The sequence below is a fragment of the Anopheles coluzzii genome, chromosome 3, assembly GCF_943734685.1.
Source record: "Anopheles coluzzii chromosome 3, AcolN3, whole genome shotgun sequence".
Taxonomy (NCBI): domain Eukaryota; kingdom Metazoa; phylum Arthropoda; class Insecta; order Diptera; family Culicidae; genus Anopheles; species Anopheles coluzzii.
In genome coordinates, this window is record NC_064671.1 from 46,960,630 (window position 1) to 46,980,800 (window position 20,171).

General features: G+C 45.2%; 2 protein-coding genes across 2 annotated transcripts in view; one reads left to right on the top strand and one right to left on the bottom strand.

Moving 5' to 3' along the window:
- The window catches only part of LOC120959885 (uncharacterized), a 144,584-nt gene extending 138,354 nt beyond the window's left edge, over positions 1 to 6,230 (top strand). Inside the window, exons 72-76 of the mRNA XM_049609528.1 lie at positions 43 to 2,310; positions 2,388 to 2,825; positions 2,924 to 3,436; positions 3,539 to 4,021; positions 4,104 to 6,230. Coding sequence (XP_049465485.1) covers positions 43 to 2,310; positions 2,388 to 2,825; positions 2,924 to 3,436; positions 3,539 to 4,021; positions 4,104 to 4,345 — 3,944 coding nt within the window. The 3' untranslated portion in view covers positions 4,346 to 6,230. The remainder of the gene's footprint in view (positions 1 to 42; positions 2,311 to 2,387; positions 2,826 to 2,923; positions 3,437 to 3,538; positions 4,022 to 4,103) is intronic.
- Positions 6,231 to 16,880: 10,650 nt separating this feature from the next.
- LOC120955576 (rab GDP dissociation inhibitor alpha) lies at positions 16,881 to 20,005 on the bottom strand. Its single transcript, XM_040376572.2, has 3 exons — positions 19,251 to 20,005; positions 17,449 to 17,924; positions 16,881 to 17,356 (listed from the first exon to the last, which is right to left on the bottom strand). Exons 1-3 carry the CDS (start codon positions 19,642 to 19,644, stop codon positions 16,895 to 16,897), a joined length of 1,332 nt encoding a protein of 443 aa, XP_040232506.1. The 5' UTR covers positions 19,645 to 20,005; the 3' UTR covers positions 16,881 to 16,894.
- Between the last annotated feature and the right edge of the window lie 166 nt (positions 20,006 to 20,171).

A 20,171-nucleotide genomic window follows, 5' to 3' on the forward strand; every position in this document is an offset into this window, starting at 1 on the left:
CCGTTTCCTTTCCTTGTTTGCTCCCTCCCCATGTCAATGTAGCGGCCGGCGATCTACCACGCTGTCGTTCGAACTCGGACTGTACGCGAAGCGAAACGTGCGTTAACGAGATATGCGCCAATCCGTGCAACTGCGGCCAGAATGCGGACTGCTTCGTGAAGGACCACTACCCGGTATGCAGCTGCCGTCCGGGATATTCGGGCAACGCGCAAACCGGTTGCTTCAAGCTGGAGTGCCAGGCGGACAGCGACTGCACCAACGACAAGCAGTGCACGAACGGTGCGTGCGTCGATCCCTGCCTGTATCAGAATCCTTGCGCACTGAACGCGGAATGCTACGGCGATCGTCATCGAGCGGCCTGCCGCTGCCTGCCCGGACTGGAGGGTAATCCCTTCGAGCGGTGTCGCCGAGTGGAATGTCACTACGATGGTGAGTGCGCGAAAACGCTCGCCTGCCAGCAGGAGCAGTGCGTGGATCCGTGTGCCAATTCACCGTGCGCCCAGAATGCGCAATGCTTCGTGAGCAACCACCAGGCGCAGTGCAAGTGCCCTGAGCAGATGCCGGAGGGCAATCCGTACTCGTTCTGCAGACCGCGTGCCGTGGAACGCGAGGAGTGCCGTGTGGATGGCGACTGTCCAAGCCGCATGGCGTGCATCGGAAACCGTTGCCTCAACCCGTGCGACGAGCTGCGCCCATGTGCCGCGTCCGCGCTGTGTACGGTGCAGGACTCGGTGCCAGTGCGCACGATGGTGTGCGAATGTCCACCACTGCACGTGCCAGACAGTGCTGGAGAATGTAGGCGCATTGTGCTGCAGACACCGGTAGGTGTGTGTACGACGGATTCGGAGTGCTCCGAGCAGGAGGCTTGCATCAACCGACAGTGTCGCGATCCGTGCAGCTGCGGATCGAATGCGATCTGCACGATTAAGAACCATCGGGCGGTGTGCTCGTGCGAGGACGGCTACGAGGGCAATCCCAACGTGGCCTGCCGTGCGATTGGATGCCGTGTTGATTCGGAGTGCGAAACCAGCAAGGCGTGCGTGAACGGCAACTGCGTCAACCCGTGTCTCGACCACAACCCGTGCGGTATCGGGGCGGAATGCTTCGGGCGGGCGAATCGGGCCGAATGTCGCTGTTTGAGCGGCTACCGGGGCAACCCACTGGTGCAGTGCAATGTGGTCGAGTGCCGCAGCAACAACGACTGCCCGGACGACAAGCAGTGCCGCAACGCGCAGTGCGTCAATCCGTGCATCTACGAGAACTCGTGCTCGCCGCGGGCCGAATGCCGCGCACAGAACCATCTGGTCGTCTGCCGCTGTCCGGTTGGGCTGGTAGGCAATCCGTACGTCGACTGCCGGCCGGAAGTGGTGCCTGAGTGCCAGTATGACACCGACTGCCCGGGCCATCTGGCCTGCATCGACAACAAATGCACGGAACCGTGCAGTGCGCTAACGCCCTGCAATCAGCCGGCCCGCTGCGAGGTGGTACCATCTTCACCGGTGCGCACAATGCTGTGCACCTGTCCGGACGGCTACGTAAGCAGCGGTAGCGGTACTTGCAAGCCGGTTGTGAAGGCGGGCTGCATCTCCGACTCGGACTGCTCGAGCGACACGGCCTGCATCAACAGCATCTGCCGCGACCCGTGCAACTGTGGCCCGAACGCGGAGTGTCGCGTGAAGGACCACAAACCGGTCTGCTCGTGCGCCCAGGGCTACGACGGTGATCCGGAGACGCAGTGCATCAAGATCGAGTGCCGATCCGATAGCGACTGCTCGGGGCAGCACACGTGCTACAACCGACAGTGCGTACCGGCCTGCTCGATGGAAAGCTGCGGCACGCAGGCGGAGTGTATCGGCGTGAACCATCGTGCCGTGTGTGAGTGTGTGCCGGGCTACGAGGGCAATCCGAAGGTGGCATGCAAACTGATCGGCTGCCGCCGGGATTCGGACTGCCCGCTGGACAAGGCGTGCATCAACGGCCAGTGCGGTAATCCGTGCGAGCTGCAGGCAGTGTGCGCCCAGAACGAGCAGTGCCAGGTGTACCAGCATCGGCCGGAGTGTGCTTGCCCGCCACCGTTCGAAAACGACCCGCTGCAGGGTTGCGTGCTGCGCGACGATCGCTGCATGACGGACGGTGAGTGTCCATCGCAGACGGCGTGCATACAGGGCGAATGCGTTAACCCGTGCAATGTGACGGAACCGTGCGGCGTGAACTCGAACTGCAAGGTGCTGGACACGCTGCCGGTGCGCACGATGATATGCGAATGTCTGCCAGGATACCAGGGCAATGCGGCGATACAGTGCGACAAGAGTAAGTAATCTCAAGCGTTTTGCAGTGCCTTTGGCCAGGCATTAATATGATTGGTGTTTCTCTTACCATCCATACAGTGGCGCTATGTCCTACAGACCGTGGGTTCGTGCGTAACTCGAACGGGGAATGTGTTTGCCCGCCAGGGTACGGACTCTCGCTGTACGACGACTGTCAGCCGTGTCGCGAAGAGGATGGACTCAAGGTGGACGAGACGGGCCGGTGCGTTTGTGCGCTGGAGCGAGGGCTCATCATCGACGAGCGTGGTCGCTGTATCTGTCCAATCGAGTACGGCTACCGGTTGACCAGCCGGGGCGAATGCGTTCGCAGTGAGAAGCCCGAATGTGAACGGGACGAACACTGCGCCGATTGGCGGTACTGTAATCTTGAGTCCAAGACGTGCGATGATCCTTGCCAGCGGAAGATCTGCGGTACCAATGCGCTGTGCAATGCCACGAACCATCAAGCAGTGTGTCAGTGCATTACGGGATACACTGGCAATCCAGAGGAACATTGCAGTAAGTATTCCGTTGCCTAGTGGCAGACTTTACATGCGCCTTTGCTCCGATATGCTGTTGAATCTAGATCCTAATCCCCGATGTGAATACTGTTACAGATCAAACAACCAACTTCCGCACAGACTTCCCGCAGCCCGAGATGGTAGTGACCTGCCAAGCTGACGGAGTGCAAGTCGTCATCGATCTGGCCGAATCGAACTTCAACGGTGTGCTGTACGTGAAGGGCCACAGCAAGGACGAGGAGTGTCGGCGGGTCGTGAACTTGGCTGGCGACACCTCTTCGGCGCGCACACAGATCTTCAAGGTACACTTCGGCAGCTGTGGGCTGATCCATGTCAATGGCATCGCGAGCTTCGTCTTGGTCATCCAGAAGCACCCGAAGTTGGTGACGTACAAGGCACAGGCGTACCACATCAAGTGTGTCTATCAAACGGGCGAACAGAACGTTACGCTAGGCTTCAACGTGCAGATGCTGACGACGGCCGGAACGATCGCAAACACCGGGCCGCCGCCTACCTGTGCCATGCGCATAGTCGCGTTCAATGGCGAGGAAATCAATTCGGCTGAAATCGGCGACAACTTGCGACTGCAGGTGGAGGTACAGCCAGCAAGTAAGTGTCATGCTATTTTACTATCATGCTTTTGCAAATTACAATGGGTCGTCCCTGTTGTTGTCGGCTTGACCACTAACTAATCGACCTGTTTTTTTCCAGCTATCTACGGTGGATTTGCACGCAGTTGCGTAGCCAAGACGATGGAGGAAAGTGTCGAAAACGAATACATCGTCACGGACGAGGACGGCTGTGCGACAGACCCCTCGATCTTTGGCGATTGGGAGTACAACGCGGAAACGAACAGCCTGCTGGCGAGCTTCAACGCATTCAAGTTCCCTTCGAGCGATAACATCCGCTTCCAGTGTAACATTCGGGTCTGCTTCGGCAAGTGCCAACCGGTCAACTGCCATGGCGCGAATGCGTACGGTAAGCGCCGTCGACGCCGTGAAGCGCTTGGCATCGATATGATGAGTACGATCGAGGTGGTGTACAACCGTACCAAGCGGGCCGCTGACGATACGGCACTTGCCACGGACGACTCGCTCGGCATGGAAGGCACCCTGCGGGAGGAAATTACGATCCAGTCCAACGCGATTCTTACGCTAGAGAAGCGCGAAGAACGATCGTACGACTCGAACAACAGTAAGTAGTGAACATATACATGATGGCTTTTCGAATGTCGCTAAATTTCTCTTGTTTTTCTCCTCTTTTCTTATCTTAACAGTCACACCAGCGGCACAGCGTGTGGAGGACATTTGTGTATCGATGATTGGGTTGATATTGGCGCTGGTGATTACTGCACTGTTGGCCTTGGTGGCCGTTGCAGTGGCCGTGTCCTGCTGGCTGATGGCGTATCGACGACGACCAACAATCACTGGACCGCTGCCCCACCCGCCCGAATTCCCCAATCCACTCTTTGCGCACCATGAGCCGTCGGAACCGTCGCATCATGATTTCATGGGATAGATCTAGCAAATCGCACAAAAAAACTATCACGAAACAAAACACACAAACACATAAACAAACAAATCGAAAATCGATTAACCGAAACGACAATAAAACGAAACAAAATGTAAAGAATTAATTTAAAGACAAAAATACTAGTGCTGCACACATCGACCACTAATCTGAGATTAGATGTAGTTGTAGTAACTCAAATTAAACGATTCGATAGCTGACGAAGAGCGTGGAAGAAATTCGTGGCTCCTCGCACACCAGCTAAGGGTAGATACAAGTTAGGAAGAAATATGTAAATAGTATTAAATTAAAACCCAAAGGGGAGCGCAAAAGAAAGGGTAATTGCTCAAAGAGCGCCAAGGATGCTCTCTTGAAGAAAGGGGAAAACACGAACCCCAACACAATTATCGGAAAGCATCTTTGCGAATGTAGTAGAAACTCGAAACCAGTGTCCTTCGTAGATACATTTAGTTAGCATAGTTGCAAATTCTTACTAGCGTACTGTAAAGTATGGAATGCGCAAGATCAGAGTTAGCAGCAGTCCCGCGTATGAGAGCATTACGGTATGTTTTCAACAGCCAAATCACCACAAACGAACGCTTGCAGCTATGGTCGATCGCATTCCAGCGCATCCATACCATCTCCTCCGTCGATCGTTCCTAGTCCTTTATTTATTAATGTTGATATGATGGTTAAAATATCAATGGGTGAGCGTGCTTTTCCCCGAAATAATCTGCCAGATACGTTTAGGGAAGTGCTCATCCTGTGCACTCCGCAGATGGGCTGTCCACCAGGGTCACACCATCAGCACCGCACCGTGTGTGTTTGGCAAGTGTGCCCGCGTACGAGTGTCGTGTCGTATTGGCAGCAATGGTTCCGTTTTAACTGTAATTTATTGATATTTTAAAGTATGCTTTTCATATATACTGAACGAATGAACGACGATCGGCGGAGGATTTGACGACGGAATGTTAGTGACATATGTAATAATAATTTGTTTTCCTTTTTGTTCCAGTGTTTTGTTCATCTGAAACACTTACTTGGTGTTGTATAGTAGTTTGTTGGCCTGCGGGCGTAATACAAAAAGAAACGAGCGTTAGAGCGTCTTGGAACAAAATGCAATGTACTGCTGCGAAAAGTGATGCCAACTCTTTTTGAAACCTTTTTGAAGCTATAACGACACTCACTACCCTTTACTGCCATGGACGGTTTTGACCGTTGCTGCGAAAAGGTTTACTTCTGCCGTACCGCTCCGTCCGTCTACCATACGCTACCGGTCAATGTGCATCACCATGTGAGGAGCAGCGACCAAACTGGTTGCATATTTTCCGGAATATGTGTAGCAAGGCCACCGGATACGGCAAAAAGTATGAAGTATACTTCCTTTCACCAACTACAAAATTTACTGCCAAGTTCATTTGTATCGAAATTTCTGTTGCTTGCTAACCACTGGCTGCTCCGGAAGGCTCGGTAAAACTACCAAAACCAGTGTTCAAATTTAATAGGAACAAACAAACGTACAGCAATCACATTTTCGGAGCAGACGTTCACTAGCAAAGCTTTGTTTGCCCTATGCTTTACAGTAACTTTCAGCCTAAAGTAGCTAATGTATAAATGTATTCAGGTTCTCTTAGAAGACTGCCACCAAAACTGATCACAGCACTAACCGTACAAGTACGCTCCTTGTTTTGTACAGCAGGATCGACACTCGCACGGCGTACTTTACGTTTCCATTTAGTTATTTAGTTGTTCGTTTTCTTTCGATGCAGCCGTACTGAAAACATTCTGAAAGGCACTCTTACGAATATGAATAGTAAAAAAAACACGAAACGAATCTACACTAATAGGAAAAAGAAAAAAAAACGTGACAATAAACAATAATACTAATCAAATACCTGTAGTGCTTAATTTGGTGTGTTCCTTGTTCAATAATAATGCTTGCCAATTTCGTTACGGGCGAATCTAGGATTTCAGAGTAATGATAGGTTTTTGATCCCTTATTACACCTAAATCGATTCTTTTAAACAGCCAATGTGGATGTAATTATTAGCCGATCGGCGTAGAAACTGTGAAGGATAAAAAAGAGCTTCTATAACTTATCGAAGATTAAGATGATCTTATATCAACTATGGAAGGCTCATCGGTTGGTAAATTTAGTGACAATAATCATGATGACAACGATGACAATGATGATTCTCATGGTAAAAATTAAAATGATGGTAGTGTGATGGCCCTAATCTAATGGAACTTTAGCTATGCTCTAGTCTAATCGACGTAGAGCAACTGTTTTAAGTTTGATTATAAATACGATTGCCATGTACTAACTTTGAACTCGCGCTGGCCAGGGTGGTCTTCAAACATTGTTATAGAAGGTCATCGTTTTGCCGAAATAGACAGAACTGAGGTAGATACTGTTTCCAGGCGGATCATTTGACAATCAGTCGTCCAGCCGTTCATAAAACTCTGAAGGGGATTTCTTTACTTGAAACATTGGAATTTTGAAGTAGGGGGACATAACTAAACTCTTCAAAAGAAAAGTCGATTGATGTAGGAAGAGTTATGAAGTATTCAAGAAACTACGGGGAAAACCTAGCATGCTTTGACCAATATTTTTGTGGAATGTCGTTAATTTTTTTATAATTTAGGCTGCTAAATCGCATATGCAGCTCAGAGAATATTCACCTTACCGCGTGTCCGCTACGAGGTGAAATGTACAGGCCGTCCGCGAGATACACGGTTAATGGGGACCAAAAACGGCCGTAAAATACCGCGTATCTCGAATTTTCGCGTAAGTCGAATCTCGTGATTTCCAGCCAAAATATCACTAATGTTCGTGCAATTTTGCAAGTAGGAGAAGGTTTTAGCCACCAAATCTATTATTTGATATGTTTCTACTGAATTGAACAGTTTTAAACCTTTTGAAATGATATTTTACATTCGATCAATACGGAAATTATTTGGTATTTCAAAATGGATTTGTCAAATCAGAACAAGCTACGTGGCAGTTGGCAAGCTACGTGGTAATGTTACTAAGAAATCGAGACTATCCGACTTTCGGTGGACCGCATGACTTTCATACCTTTCTTACGTTTTTAAGATATTGGCCTGATTTTTTTGTCTGAGCATAGCTGAAGGGTGTCCTCAAAGCCGAGTTAAAAAAAATCAAAAAGTGGCCAAAGGAACTGTCCAGTGTGCCCCGAAGTCAGGGTAGGGAATATATGGGAAAATACAAGGTGTCCGACTTTAAGGTAGCTTTCGACCTTGCGTGAAAGTGAACGGGAAATTTGGGTTATTTTGAAATGTTTCATAAAATATTTACCAGAATATGGCTTATCGTACACCAAAAGAAAGGATATTCGATTCCCCAACTATCTAATTTAACAAAAAATATTGAATTAATAAATTAAATTCATTTTCTTGTGATTCTGCGCTGACCATTATTTTTTTACCGTGAACAAAGCGGAGAATCACAAGGAAACGTATTTAATTTATTGATAAAATATTTTTATACTCTAGATAGTTGGAGAATTTATTATTCTTTCTTTTGGTGTACGATAAATCAAATTCGAATACTAATTTATTTAAAAATATCAAACCCCAAAATTTCACGTTCAATTTTACTGAAGCTCTAACGCGGGCTTTAGGTGGCCGCCACTGTATATCGAAAACAAGAGTGAAAGGAAAAATATGGCTCGAGAGCATCGGTCCTGTGGTTCAGTCGTAAACTCGTACTATATCATACTATACCCGTCATGGGTTCAACCCTCATATGGATCGTCGAATATGAAGTCCTCATATGGCGAATAAAATATGAAGTTCTATGCATAAAACGGCAGGTATTTCAAGCGAATTTCACGATTTTACTGTTCCGTATCCGGAAAAAGGAGCCGTACAGTCCAATTCCCATCACATAACATTTACTTCACTTAAGAATGAGTCCCAAAATTATGAAACCCCCTGAAACCCCACGTAAGACAGGGATAATGAGTTGCAAGATCCAGTCGCTCTCGCAGTAGGCCAAGACCACACGTCCCAGCACGTGATAAATAAGTAAGAATTTGTCGTCAGCATTAGCTGACGTGTTACCTCTTTTATTCGGTTACAACTCAACACATCGGCAAACTTGAGATTTGTCATCACTTTTGTCATCACTGCGTGGTACAGGCACGCAGGCCTTGACCAACAACGGTTGTTGTGCCAAAGGAGAGAGATTTAATTACGATAAACGTGTTGTTTCGGTTTTTCAAATATACAATTATTTTGCAGATTATTTACTGAATTTAAAACACGAAAGAAAACGGTCGTCTAATGCGTTATCCTGCTTGCAGACTATTGCTTTTGAGGCTGTGAGAGCGATGTAAAACTGATGTTAATCGTTCCAAGAGTAAACTAAGACTGACTACATTTATTCAGTACAGTCTTTCCCCGAGTTACGCGAATAATGCGTTCCGGAGACATTCGCGTAACTCGGATTTTCGCGTAAGTCGAATATCACGTTTTACAGTAAAAATATACTTTCTTTATCATGATTTTTGATTGAATTTAGTTCATTTATGTAATTTATCACTTATTTGATTCAATTGGTGTGGAGAATTCAGTTATTTCTGACTTTTTAGTGAATTAAAATTTTGAAATATTGCTAATTATTTTTCATTTGACAATTGATGGAGAAAATTGTACTGATTTGACATCTGAACTGTCAAAACTAAAAAATTCGCGTAACTCGAATTCGCGTAACTCGAGTGTCGCGTAACTCGGGGAAAGACTGTACTAGTTAATTTGGCCCGGTTGCAGGGTTAAGGCCGGGCTACATTGATCGTACTCGCACGCGTAATTTTGATTTTCACTAGCGCATCTGGCGGCGGCTGGTGGAAGCTTTTTTTGGTCGTCGGGGGAAGGGTCGTGCCGGATCTCAAATTTAAGTAGTTTTTTAACCGTTTTTTGATGCGAAAATGACTGAAATACTTGCACAACATATTCATCTATCAATTGCATAGCTTTTTCAGACCAGTTGAAGTAAAAAACAATGAAAAATAACGTATTTTCTGGAGCAGTCCCAAATTGTTTGGCAAAATGCTTCGGTCAGCCGCCGCCAGATGCGCTAGTGAAAATCAAAATTACACCAGAGAGTACGATCAATGTAGCCCGGCCTTTATGCAAGATAATTTCTGGGGTATATAATAAGGTTATGGGGTACAGTAAGAATGCGTGCAACAGATTTTTTAAAAGGCAACGCAAATTCCATTTTGTTTTTTAAAGATAAAATTATTTATATTTCATATGGGACTAATCCCGAACCCATTAAAATTTTATAGAACTTATTCTGGTGCTGGAACTGATTCCATTACCGTATAGGTGTTAAGGCCGGGCTACATTTATCGTACTCCATAGCGTAATTTCGATTTTCACTAGCGCATCTGGCGGCGGCTGACTGAAACATTTTGCCAAACAAATTGTAGCCGCTTCAGAAAATATGTTATTTTTCCATGTTTTTTACTTAAACTGGACTGGAAAAGCTATGCAATTGATAGATTATTATGTTGTGCAAGTATTTCAGCCGTTTTCGCATCAAAAAACGATGAAAAAACAACTTATTTTTGAGATCCGGCATGACCATTCCCACGATGACCAAAAAAAGCTTCCACCAGTCGCCGCCAGATGCGCTAGTGAAAATCAAAATTACACTACGGAGTACGGTCAATGTAGCCCGGCCTTTAGAATTAATCGTGAACCTGATCCTGGAACTGATCATAACCCCTTGCTGGTTCCCTAACTGATCCTGATACCATACCGGTTGTGAAGTTGATGCCATTCCCATATCGGATCTGAAATATATCTTGACCCTATAGGGTAATCGTACCTGTAGTGGTGGTGGTACCAATAGTGGTGGTATGGCTCAAAAATGTGCTCCATACGATAATTTACGAGTAATTAAGTATATTTATGTCATTATGAAATCTGGTCTTTTAAATATGGTGGTGAAATCCCTTTTAAAAAGGTTAAAAAATTTAAGTGCCATCATAGTACCATTATAGGGACACGTAATAGGCATGTTCCAAAAGTGTTCATAGTTTTGAAAAGAATAAAAACAGGACACTGTAGATTTTTTCCGGGATATGGTTAACATTTCGTATTGTTTTCAGAAAAATAAGCAACAGAAATGAGTTTCCTTTAAGTAATCTACCAAAAAGGCCAAAATTCGCATATCCAACTGAGTCTACCATCGCTATACAGTCAATATTTTCATCACTCAAATTTATATATTTTTTACGGTCAAATTATGTAAAAAAATCAATATTATGAATGTGATTCTTGCTATTTATATGAAAACAACTTCAAAACTAAGTTCTATATATATTATACAGAGTTTTTGAGATATCTTTGTTTACCAACACTATAGTAACACAATACTACGACTTTAGGAAGCATACCACCATTTATAATTGTACCACGAAGTCGTCACAAAAAAATGCTTTTTTTTGTTAAATTTGATGGTAAATTTTTCACTTCCTGACACTTTAAATCTATTAAAGCACTTCTGTACCCCAACACAATGCTCTACTATCGATACATTTACCTAACCGGTACTGAAATTGTATATATACCGGTATAATGGCTCTAAAAACCGTACCGGCCTTGGATTTGATCGTGAACCCACACCAGAACTTACACTGAACCCATAACGGTCCTGAAATTGATCCTGATCCCATGCAGATCCTGCAACATATACCTTCCGGTTCTGGAAGTGAACTACATACTGATCCTTTAATTGATTAAGATTCCATATCAGTCATGGAACAGATCCTGATTCCGGGCCCTGATGCTGCTTCCTTTTATATTTCGAGACCTGAATAGTACCTGAATCTGACTCACTAATGGAACCATCCAGTCCAGTTTTCCTATTTTTATTTCTTGTTGGATTGAGGGGTTCCGCGGTACTATCGTCAACTCGGTCGTCTTAACAACATGCTCATCCGTGGGACCCATCCATGGAACATGGACCATCGCCCTAAGCAAGGAATGGCTATCTGGCTAAATGGTAATAAGTATCAAAAGCCTGTATAAGCCGGCATGACCCGTTACTCCTTAAAGAAGGTTATTTGTTTCAGTTACTTTTTTGTGTGAATGTTCTCGCTACGTTTTCATGCATCCGGATTTACAGTGGCGGCCACCTAAAGTATGCCACCTATATTTTGACGTTGAGGCTTGCTGGACAGTTCTTTGGGCCACTTTTTGAAAAACTTAACTTACACGTCGTTGAAGACATTCTTTATGCTTAGACCAAAAATTAAGCCCATATATAGCAAAATCTCGAAAGACCACGGAAAAACGTTCAATTATTAAATACTGCCTGTAACATGTATCATTCTTCTCCATACCTCTCAAATCACTAATAACTAAGTCGGCGTTGCGTTTTCTATAGTCGATGTGCTTGCCATTGTATGGATGTAAACTAAGCAAAAAAACATCCAAGATACCGCTGGAAAGTAACGCTGATCAGCCTTTACTAGAATTTTATAATAGAGATTTGGTGTTACCCCGGTGGCTCTAACCAATGGCAACTAGATTGCAACTAAAATTTTGCCATACGCAATCCACCACAAGGTGAAGCCTGGAAGGATTGCTTTGATATGATGGTATGATCTACATATTGCTATTTTTCATTTCAATGGCTGGTATTATTGAATCCGTTCGTAGCGGCGGCGTACGTCCCGACACTCATTTTCTTAACGTACTAGATGGTTGCTACAGTAATTCAACGCGGCGTTGTAGGACTGGGCTCAAGAAATGTGTTGCCATCCCTAGAATTTCATGTGAGCGCCGTACGTTCCCGCAACGAACGGATTCAATAATACCAGCCAATATTGGAATTTTTATGTTTGTAAGTTTTTCTACTTTATTACACGTATTAACAACATATAAAATAAATAGTAAAACACGATACAGAATACACTTTAAAATGATACCAGTACGGTGGCCGCGCACCAGCCGCACCGAGCGCCCCTGCCGAGAGCTCCTGCTCGTTCGGCTCGCAAACACTCTCTAACTGTGCGCTCGGCACACACTAAGCCTTGCGCTGCTTAGTGTGTGCGACAGTGTGCGTGACACACACTGTTCCTAACGTACTAGATGGTTGCTACAGTTATTCACCGCGGCGTTGCAGGACCGGGTTCAAGAAATGTGTTGCCATCCCTAGAATTTCATGTGAGCGCCGTACGTTCCCGCTACGAACGGATTCAATCAGCCATACCGGCGAACTCGTTCGTTCCTGGGAACGTTCGCCGCGACGCTCATTTTCACTCATTTCATAGCCCTCTAGATCAAAATTTAGAAAACCGTATAGATTTTGTACTGGGAAACCTAGTGGTACAACCCTGTCCACTCATGAGCGACGAATGTTTCTCGTCGAACGAGTTCGCCGGTACGGCTGAATAATCAGCCGTACCGGCGAACTCGTTCGACGAGAAACATTCGTCGCTCATGAGTGGACAGGGATGTACCACTAGGTTGGCCGGTACAAAATCAAAACGGTTTTCTAATTTTTGATCTAGGGGGCTATGAAATGAGTGAAAATGAGCGTCGCGGCGAACGTTGCTAGGAACGAACGAGTTCGCCGGTACGGCTGAATACCAGCCACTGTCGTCCCCCTCGACGTTGACTGGTGGCAGCGCAACTACCTCGGCAAGTCCAGGGGTCGGCACGGCTGCCCACAACAGGAATCATGCACAGCTAATCCAGTAGTACAGTCCGAACTCATTGGTTGATCTTCGATTCCCTGCCAACTATTGAATACGTGCTTGGCACGTTTTTGCATATAAAAAATTCTTTAATTTATCTCGGCAAGCCATGAGATTTTTGTGACTTTTTCAAAAACCGGGTTTTTCTAGGCATTTTGTTGGCAAATTTTACAGTCATTTTGATGTGAGCTACAAACAATGTAGGTACTGGAGAAATTAGACTGCCTGGCTGCTATAGGGTACGGCTCCGACTGCTTCACAAATTATTATTTTTCTCTCAAGTTATTTGATTATTTACAGTAAAAGTAGTGATATTTGATACAAGAAATGTCTTTTTTATGTGTCGACATACGCTTTGTAGTGTTTTGATCAGGTTTTAAATGATTATTCAGCAAAATCAAAAGTGTGTTATTGTTCCACGTTTCGGCAAGAGCCCACAGCATTGATCTGTCAAAGATCAACATTCACCGTGTACCTATTTTCGGGAGTATTTAAAGTGAATTATTACTAGTTTTTCGTGAAATTCCTAGCGGGCTAGAATGAACTCTGCAACCATAGAATTTTTCAGAAAAAACACACTTTCATTGTTTTAGTGCTCTGGCTCTCTTAATAATGAAACCTGTCGAACTATTGGCTGACAGCAAATCTGCCGAAACATGTTGAACTCTGCACATGTTGTTTGATATTTTGAAAAATATGCAAGGAAATAATGTGATACTTCGTATATGAATGACAAATGAGAATATCTCTATTAAAAAAATATGTGTAGAGACTATTTTCAACGCGTTTTTGCGTAATTACACGTTTTTAGTTATCCTGCCGAAAACAGGTACAATGCCGAATACTGGTACAGTTACCCTAGCTAAAATGCGTTCAACTATTGAATTCTGACTACTTACTTACTTATCCGGCGCTACAACCGCTTGGTCTTCCTCAAGAGTATCCAAAACCGTTCACGGTCTCGTACCTTCGTCTGCCAATCCGTTATCCCGGCCTAAATGGCGTATTGTAAACGAAGTAACCCTGTGGAAATAAAGTAGTCGTGGAGCGATCGGTTCATTGTAGTTTTTAGTTAGTCGCAAATCATCTGTTGAAGAAAACGGTCATATAAAAACATGTTAAATAAAACTTCTACTGTGCGCACAGTAGCACTTCACCCAAAACTACTTGATAGGCTGCACGACAGTAAGGTCGCCGTACATCTCGTATAGCTGGTCGTTATAACGGTTCGTCCATATGTCCTTCCACACATCCGGGGACAGAAATCCTTCTGAGCACCTTCCTCTCGAATGCTCTTAGAGGCGTATGTGAGTACCGGTATATAAGTGCGATATAGTTCCAGCTTCGTCCGTCACGACAGGTTCTTCGAGGTGAACTGCTGTCTCAGGCTGTAGAATGACCGGTTCTACATTCTATTGTCGTTGCTGTTTTTTAGCCTGAGATTTTGGATTTGCTATTGGTAGGGTCTAATGTTACTACCATCAGTTTGGTCCTTGACTAGTTTGTCTGCAATCCAAGGTTCTCTGCCGCCTGCCTGGTCGCTTGGTAGGCTTCTGCTACATAGGAGAGCCGAAGACCAATGATATCTATATCATTAGCGTATGCCTGAATCTGGGTTGACTTATAGAAGATGATTCCCGAAGTCTCCACCCTCGAGATCCGGATGGGACCAGTATTCGTTTAACAAATTCAACAAATGTATCATGTTGTTGTTGTTGGAATAGTTTAGAGAGGCTTTGGCTCCAACGGAGTTCTTTCGCCTCTGAATGTATCATGCATGTATTCCACATTATGCAAATGGATTGGTAGGAAATCAAAGAAACGCCCAAAGTAAGTAGATATTGTACCTTTTATTAATCGATATTCTATTCTCACGTTTGCAAAACCATAATTTGTAATTATAATTACTGATAGCACAACACGCCGGCACCTGAAAATATGAAAAAAATAATAATTTGACAATTTTCACATTCTTAGTTTCTATCGTAGGAAGAGATGTAGTGTAAAGTATAAGCTTCAAAGGAATGTTTCATTACCCTTGTTAAAAAAAAAATCTATTCAGCTTGATGCGACAGGCAATTCGGACCAAAGAACAAAACTTCGTTTTGAAAGCAAAAATCTTCGGAAGGCTTAACGGAGTGAAACAACCAATGCGAACATCTTTTCCTCGCATCAACAACCTGGACTTTACCAAAGCGAAAGAAATTTCATATAATCTGTGGTACATCGTTTATTTCGATATCGCCATTTATGCCACGCCATGCAAGTTACAAGCGGACACTAGGGTTCAGCATCCTTTCACTATTGCAGAGTGATGTTACATGTTTAGCTCTCGGAATTATTGCAGATACACTCATGATGCGTGCGTGCTACGCAGTTCTTTTAATTTTTTGTTTTCTTTTTTATGTTTGTGAATTTGCAGTTTAAATGGCGTGGTGGAGGAATGCTCGTGAAACGCTTTCTAATGCCATTTTGTTAAGCCTTCCCTTTTTTTGACAGTAGGGCACAGCACGCGCAGATATTGAATTGGTAGTTTAACTCTTTTGATGATGTTGACGTTCACATGTTGATTTCTAATAACACATACGGTTCACTACTCGTTGTTACATACATTTTCATCGTAATTAGCTTTAGCAACAGTTAGTATTTCCATTCTTCTCAAGTCGATCATCAACATAATAAAAAACGCTTTCAGTTTCGCAAAACTGCATGCATCGCCTTTTTTGTTTCTCTTTCTCTCTTTTGTTTTTGTTCATTGACTCTTAAGCAACTATACCTTTTGACTTTGACCGATTCAAGGTTATCACCAGAAAGGCCTGGTCGAACCGTGTTGTCCAGGGGCAGGCGTTGTACAAAAGTATTGACAGTTTATTTGCATTAGCCATCCCGTTGGTTAAAGGGACGACTGACTGCTTACAGCATTCATGCATACCGAAACGTACGTACATCAGCGACTCGATCTTGGGCAAACCGAGACAGGTCCACCCTTGCTTAGCAAAGTAGCAGATAGATGAACTAAAGGAATTAAAGGTTTCTTCTCACAGGAAAATAATCTCTGGCGCGTTAGCAGAGCCGTACCAATTCGATGTGAACAACATTTCTTTCATTCTTGCTTAACGCTTCCCCTCAGGCCAGAGAAGCAGACGATCGAGGAGCAGATTTAGAATCGGGATTGGAACATTTCGCACGTTTTAGTTTTCTTAGTATTTTTTGGCTGGTTTTTGTTATTGATTATTCATCATTCACAATAAGAGATAATGTATAATAGAGTAATGCTTACGCCTCCGAACAACTACGATCGAACGCATTTATCCACGATGTCGATGTGCCTATTCACGTCTTCTGCGCTAGTCCTTCGCAAGAAGATGATACCGACTCTGTTTCATTGCGATTCCTTTGATATCCCAAATGCGCATATAGATCTTTTGTTTTTCAACTGTCGGGAAGTTGGATGAAGGAAGGTGAAACACATTTAGAATCGTTTGAGGAGCGCAAACGAATTAAAGTTATTGTAGATTTCACATCACGCATCTGCTTTACACTCAGCACGGAAGCTGTTGCTCACTTTCCGGCCGCTGTACGTTCGGCGTTTTACTGATGATGGTTCGAAGCACAATTTAACAAATAAAGATTACAAAAAGCCCTACTTGGAATAATGATTGATAAATGATAGGGTAGATGATGATATCTATTGGCCTTCCGCCCGCATCATCCATTTTCACTTCAGAACGCAACCGAAGCGCTTTTCTTTCCGCTCAGACTATGGTTGTATGCTTTCTGACCATGCTTCCTCCTCCTTCCTGACCTGGCTGCAACCTGTTTACTGCTCCTCGTCACCAAGTTCCTGCTTGATTTTGGAAAAGTCAAAGTCCTCCCCGGTGCCGCGCTTGAAAATGTCCAGCACGTCCAGACAGGTCGTCTCGAAGTGCGTAGTTGCATCGTACGACTGCGAGATGAACACCTGTGACTGCAGACCGTCATCGGTCGGTTCGTAGTAGTCCGTGATGGACAAGAACTTTTGTGCGATCGGGCCGAGCAGATCGAGACCGGGCTTAATCTCCGCCTCGGGATTGCCGGTTTCCACCGTGGTGGACACCATGGCAATGAACCAACCCTTGGCCGAAACCTGATGTGTCGAGCTGATGAGTGATACGTAAATATCCGATTTGCGGTCGACCTGCATCTGTGGAATGATGATCTGAGTCGAAAGGGCATCCTTCGTGTTCGGGATCGGGTGATCCAGCAAACAAATGCAGCGAATAACCTTTCCCGTGATGCGTACCTGTTGTTGGGATGGCAAGCGGAAGGAAATGTGTGAGTGTGAAATTAAACCCCCAGCAACACCACCACCATCGTTCGGCCAAACTTTCTTACCTTGTTCGGTACATAGGTGGGATCGCAGTAGACCTGTTTGCATTTGGCCACCTCTTCACCAGAACGTACGCCGACCACCTTGCCGCTAGCGTCGTACACGATCTCGTCGATCGGCTTGTCCAGCATGTACGTACCGCCGTATATGGCCGACAGCCGGGCAAAGCCCTGGGGCAGCTCACCCAAACCGTACATCGGATACAGATACGGCGACTTGCCGTAACGAGCCAGCGAGTCCGAATACAGCTTGATGCGATTGATCGTTTTGATAGCCGGCTCGGTCAGATACGAATCGTCGCGATACAGGGCCAGGGCGTGACCGGTGAAATCTTGGGTGCTCTTCTCCAGTCCGAACTTTTCGTACAAGGCTTGCATGTCCTTGGTGGATGGATCAAAGTCCTTCCACGTTTTCGGATCGTCAGCGACAAAGTCCTGCACGTAGATCAGGAAGTTGCGGAAGCGGCGTTTTTCAAACAGCCCTGTAAAGAGTCAATTGCAAATTACTGTTAAGTCGGTTTTCCATAACATTTAATGAAAACTAGGTATCGTTAATAGCAAAAGGAACATCTTTTTCGCCTTACGACCCAGTTTGTGTATTACTGTTAGACCTCCAGGCTCACATGTAGTTAATCTTACAAAAGATGACAAAAACATAGGTTGAAACAGTGTTCAATCAAATCATGCATTGATTGCAGCTCCTTCACGTAGGAGCGAATGCAGCAAAGTCATGGATAAGAAGCCGCCAGTAGTAGTGATAATTTACTAAAAATTTACCGTTTTAATAATGACGAATTTCATCTATGGTTCATGTGTCTCATGTTCAATATCTAAAGATAAGTATCGTACGTTTGAAAACCCTGACGAGTCATAACACACTTCATCCGCGTGTGGACGTTCAAATGAGTAATTTATACTGCACGTTTTCGCAAGCAAGGCTTCATTTCAAGCTTCGGTAGATTTTTTTAAAACTATTTTATGCAATGATTTTGATTCGTCGCGGTCAATATGCGAGAAGATAAGTTTTCTCCATATCTACAAAACGATGGCAATGCATGCATATTTCGCCTAAGCAAGATATGCCCTATGCCCTCAACATCATCATCATCGTCACCACATAAATACACACATACAATCATATCGATAAAGAAAGAAAGAAAGAGATAGAGCGTGTATGTGTGAACGAGAGCGCAAATATGCTTCCCGGGTGGGTTCTAGCAGGAAAAATTCGAGCCCATCTAGCAACGTGTCATTTTCCGTCAATTCGTTTTGGTTCGCTTTTCGTACTCTTCGACCTACGTTTCCGCAACCCCTGGCCCCACAACACATTACGTGTTTTCATGTGTTTTCTTTCGCGCATTGCTCTTCTTTCCTTCGCCGACTGGCTGGTGGAGTGTTGCGACTGGTGCGCCCCATTACTGTGCAATTGGAAAATGGACAATATAATTCAGAAAGAGCTAACCAAGCAGGCTAGAGAGAGCTTTACTTAAAGAGATAGCGATGGAGCGAGAGAAAGAAACAAAGAAAGAGAGAGACAACGCGAAAGCGAGATAAGACCACCCCTACACGACGGAATGGGACGGAAGGCTACGTGCAATCAACATGAGCGAGTGCGTGCGTGTATGGGAGTACGCCGCAGCCACGAACGTACGAATGAACCGAGCGAAGAGAGATTTTGGATGCAGGAAAAAGAAAAAGAACCAACGGTTGGAAAGTGCCGAAATTTTTGCTGGAGCCCCCGTATTTGGACGAACAAAGGGGGCTCAGCTTCTCGAACTTTTCGCAACGCATCTCAAAATATTACGTACCCATCAGATCGGATGCCAGCGCCTCCTTTTGGTCGACCGGAACTTTGGAGATTTTGCCACCTTTGTAGACGTAGCTTCCCTCCACCGACTTGAACTCCAAGTAACGGGTCACACCCGTGTGTATCAGGAGCTTCACCAGCAGCCCGTTGGCCATCAGGAATTTCGGAATCAGGTCGACGTTCCAGTCCCGACCGCGGCCATACTTTCCTTCCGGCAGATCCACGGCGAACCGCGAGAACAGATCCTCGAGGGGCGTAATCGAGGCCGATTCGCCACCGTAATACTTATTGCGGTCGATGTGCAACACTTTCTTGCCCGAAACCGACAGCATTCCGCTGAGGATGCACTCCTTCAGGCCGGTTCCAAGCACGATCGCGTCGTATTCCTCATCCATGATGACGGTGCGTTACACGATGGCCTTTTGCTGGACTAGTAATTTAACTGCTCGCACGGGAAGGGAGTCTACTGCACAGCGCGCACACGATATCGACGCAATGACGGGGAGGTGTCGATGAGTTTTCGAGAGTTGCTGGAAATTTCTCAACCACCGATCGGTTTTCGCTACAATTGCACGCTGCTAACCACACCACAGCACGTGTAAGCCTGCCGACTTGAACCTGCACCAAACCGCACAATATTTCCTACAATGCACACTGCCCAATTCGGTGAGAAACTCGGCTGTCCACCGCACAGGAAAATAGAGGCTGCAAAAATCGACCACTACGCTACTGTAGAAAAAACATGAGATGAAAAAATGATGATGATGAAGTCACGAACAAACGAGCCGGCACGGATTATCCGGTTTCTTGTTTTGACATTGCACTGTGTGCGCCCATCTGGACATGTATTTTTAATTGAATGAATCGTTTTTGCACAGAACCGAACAACGATCAAATGCTATAATTTACGCCATTGTCGTTC

Coding starts and splice junctions, on each gene's coding strand:
- LOC120955576 (XM_040376572.2), bottom strand. CDS start 19,644: ATGGATGAGGAATACGACGCGATCGTGCTTGGAACCGGCCTGAAGGAG. Junction 17,925..19,250: donor GCTGGCATCCGATCTGATGG/GTACGTAATATT, acceptor GACTCTTTACAG/GGCTGTTTGAAAAACGCCGC. Junction 17,357..17,448: donor CCACCTATGTACCGAACAAG/GTAAGAAAGTTT, acceptor TCCCAACAACAG/GTACGCATCACGGGAAAGGT.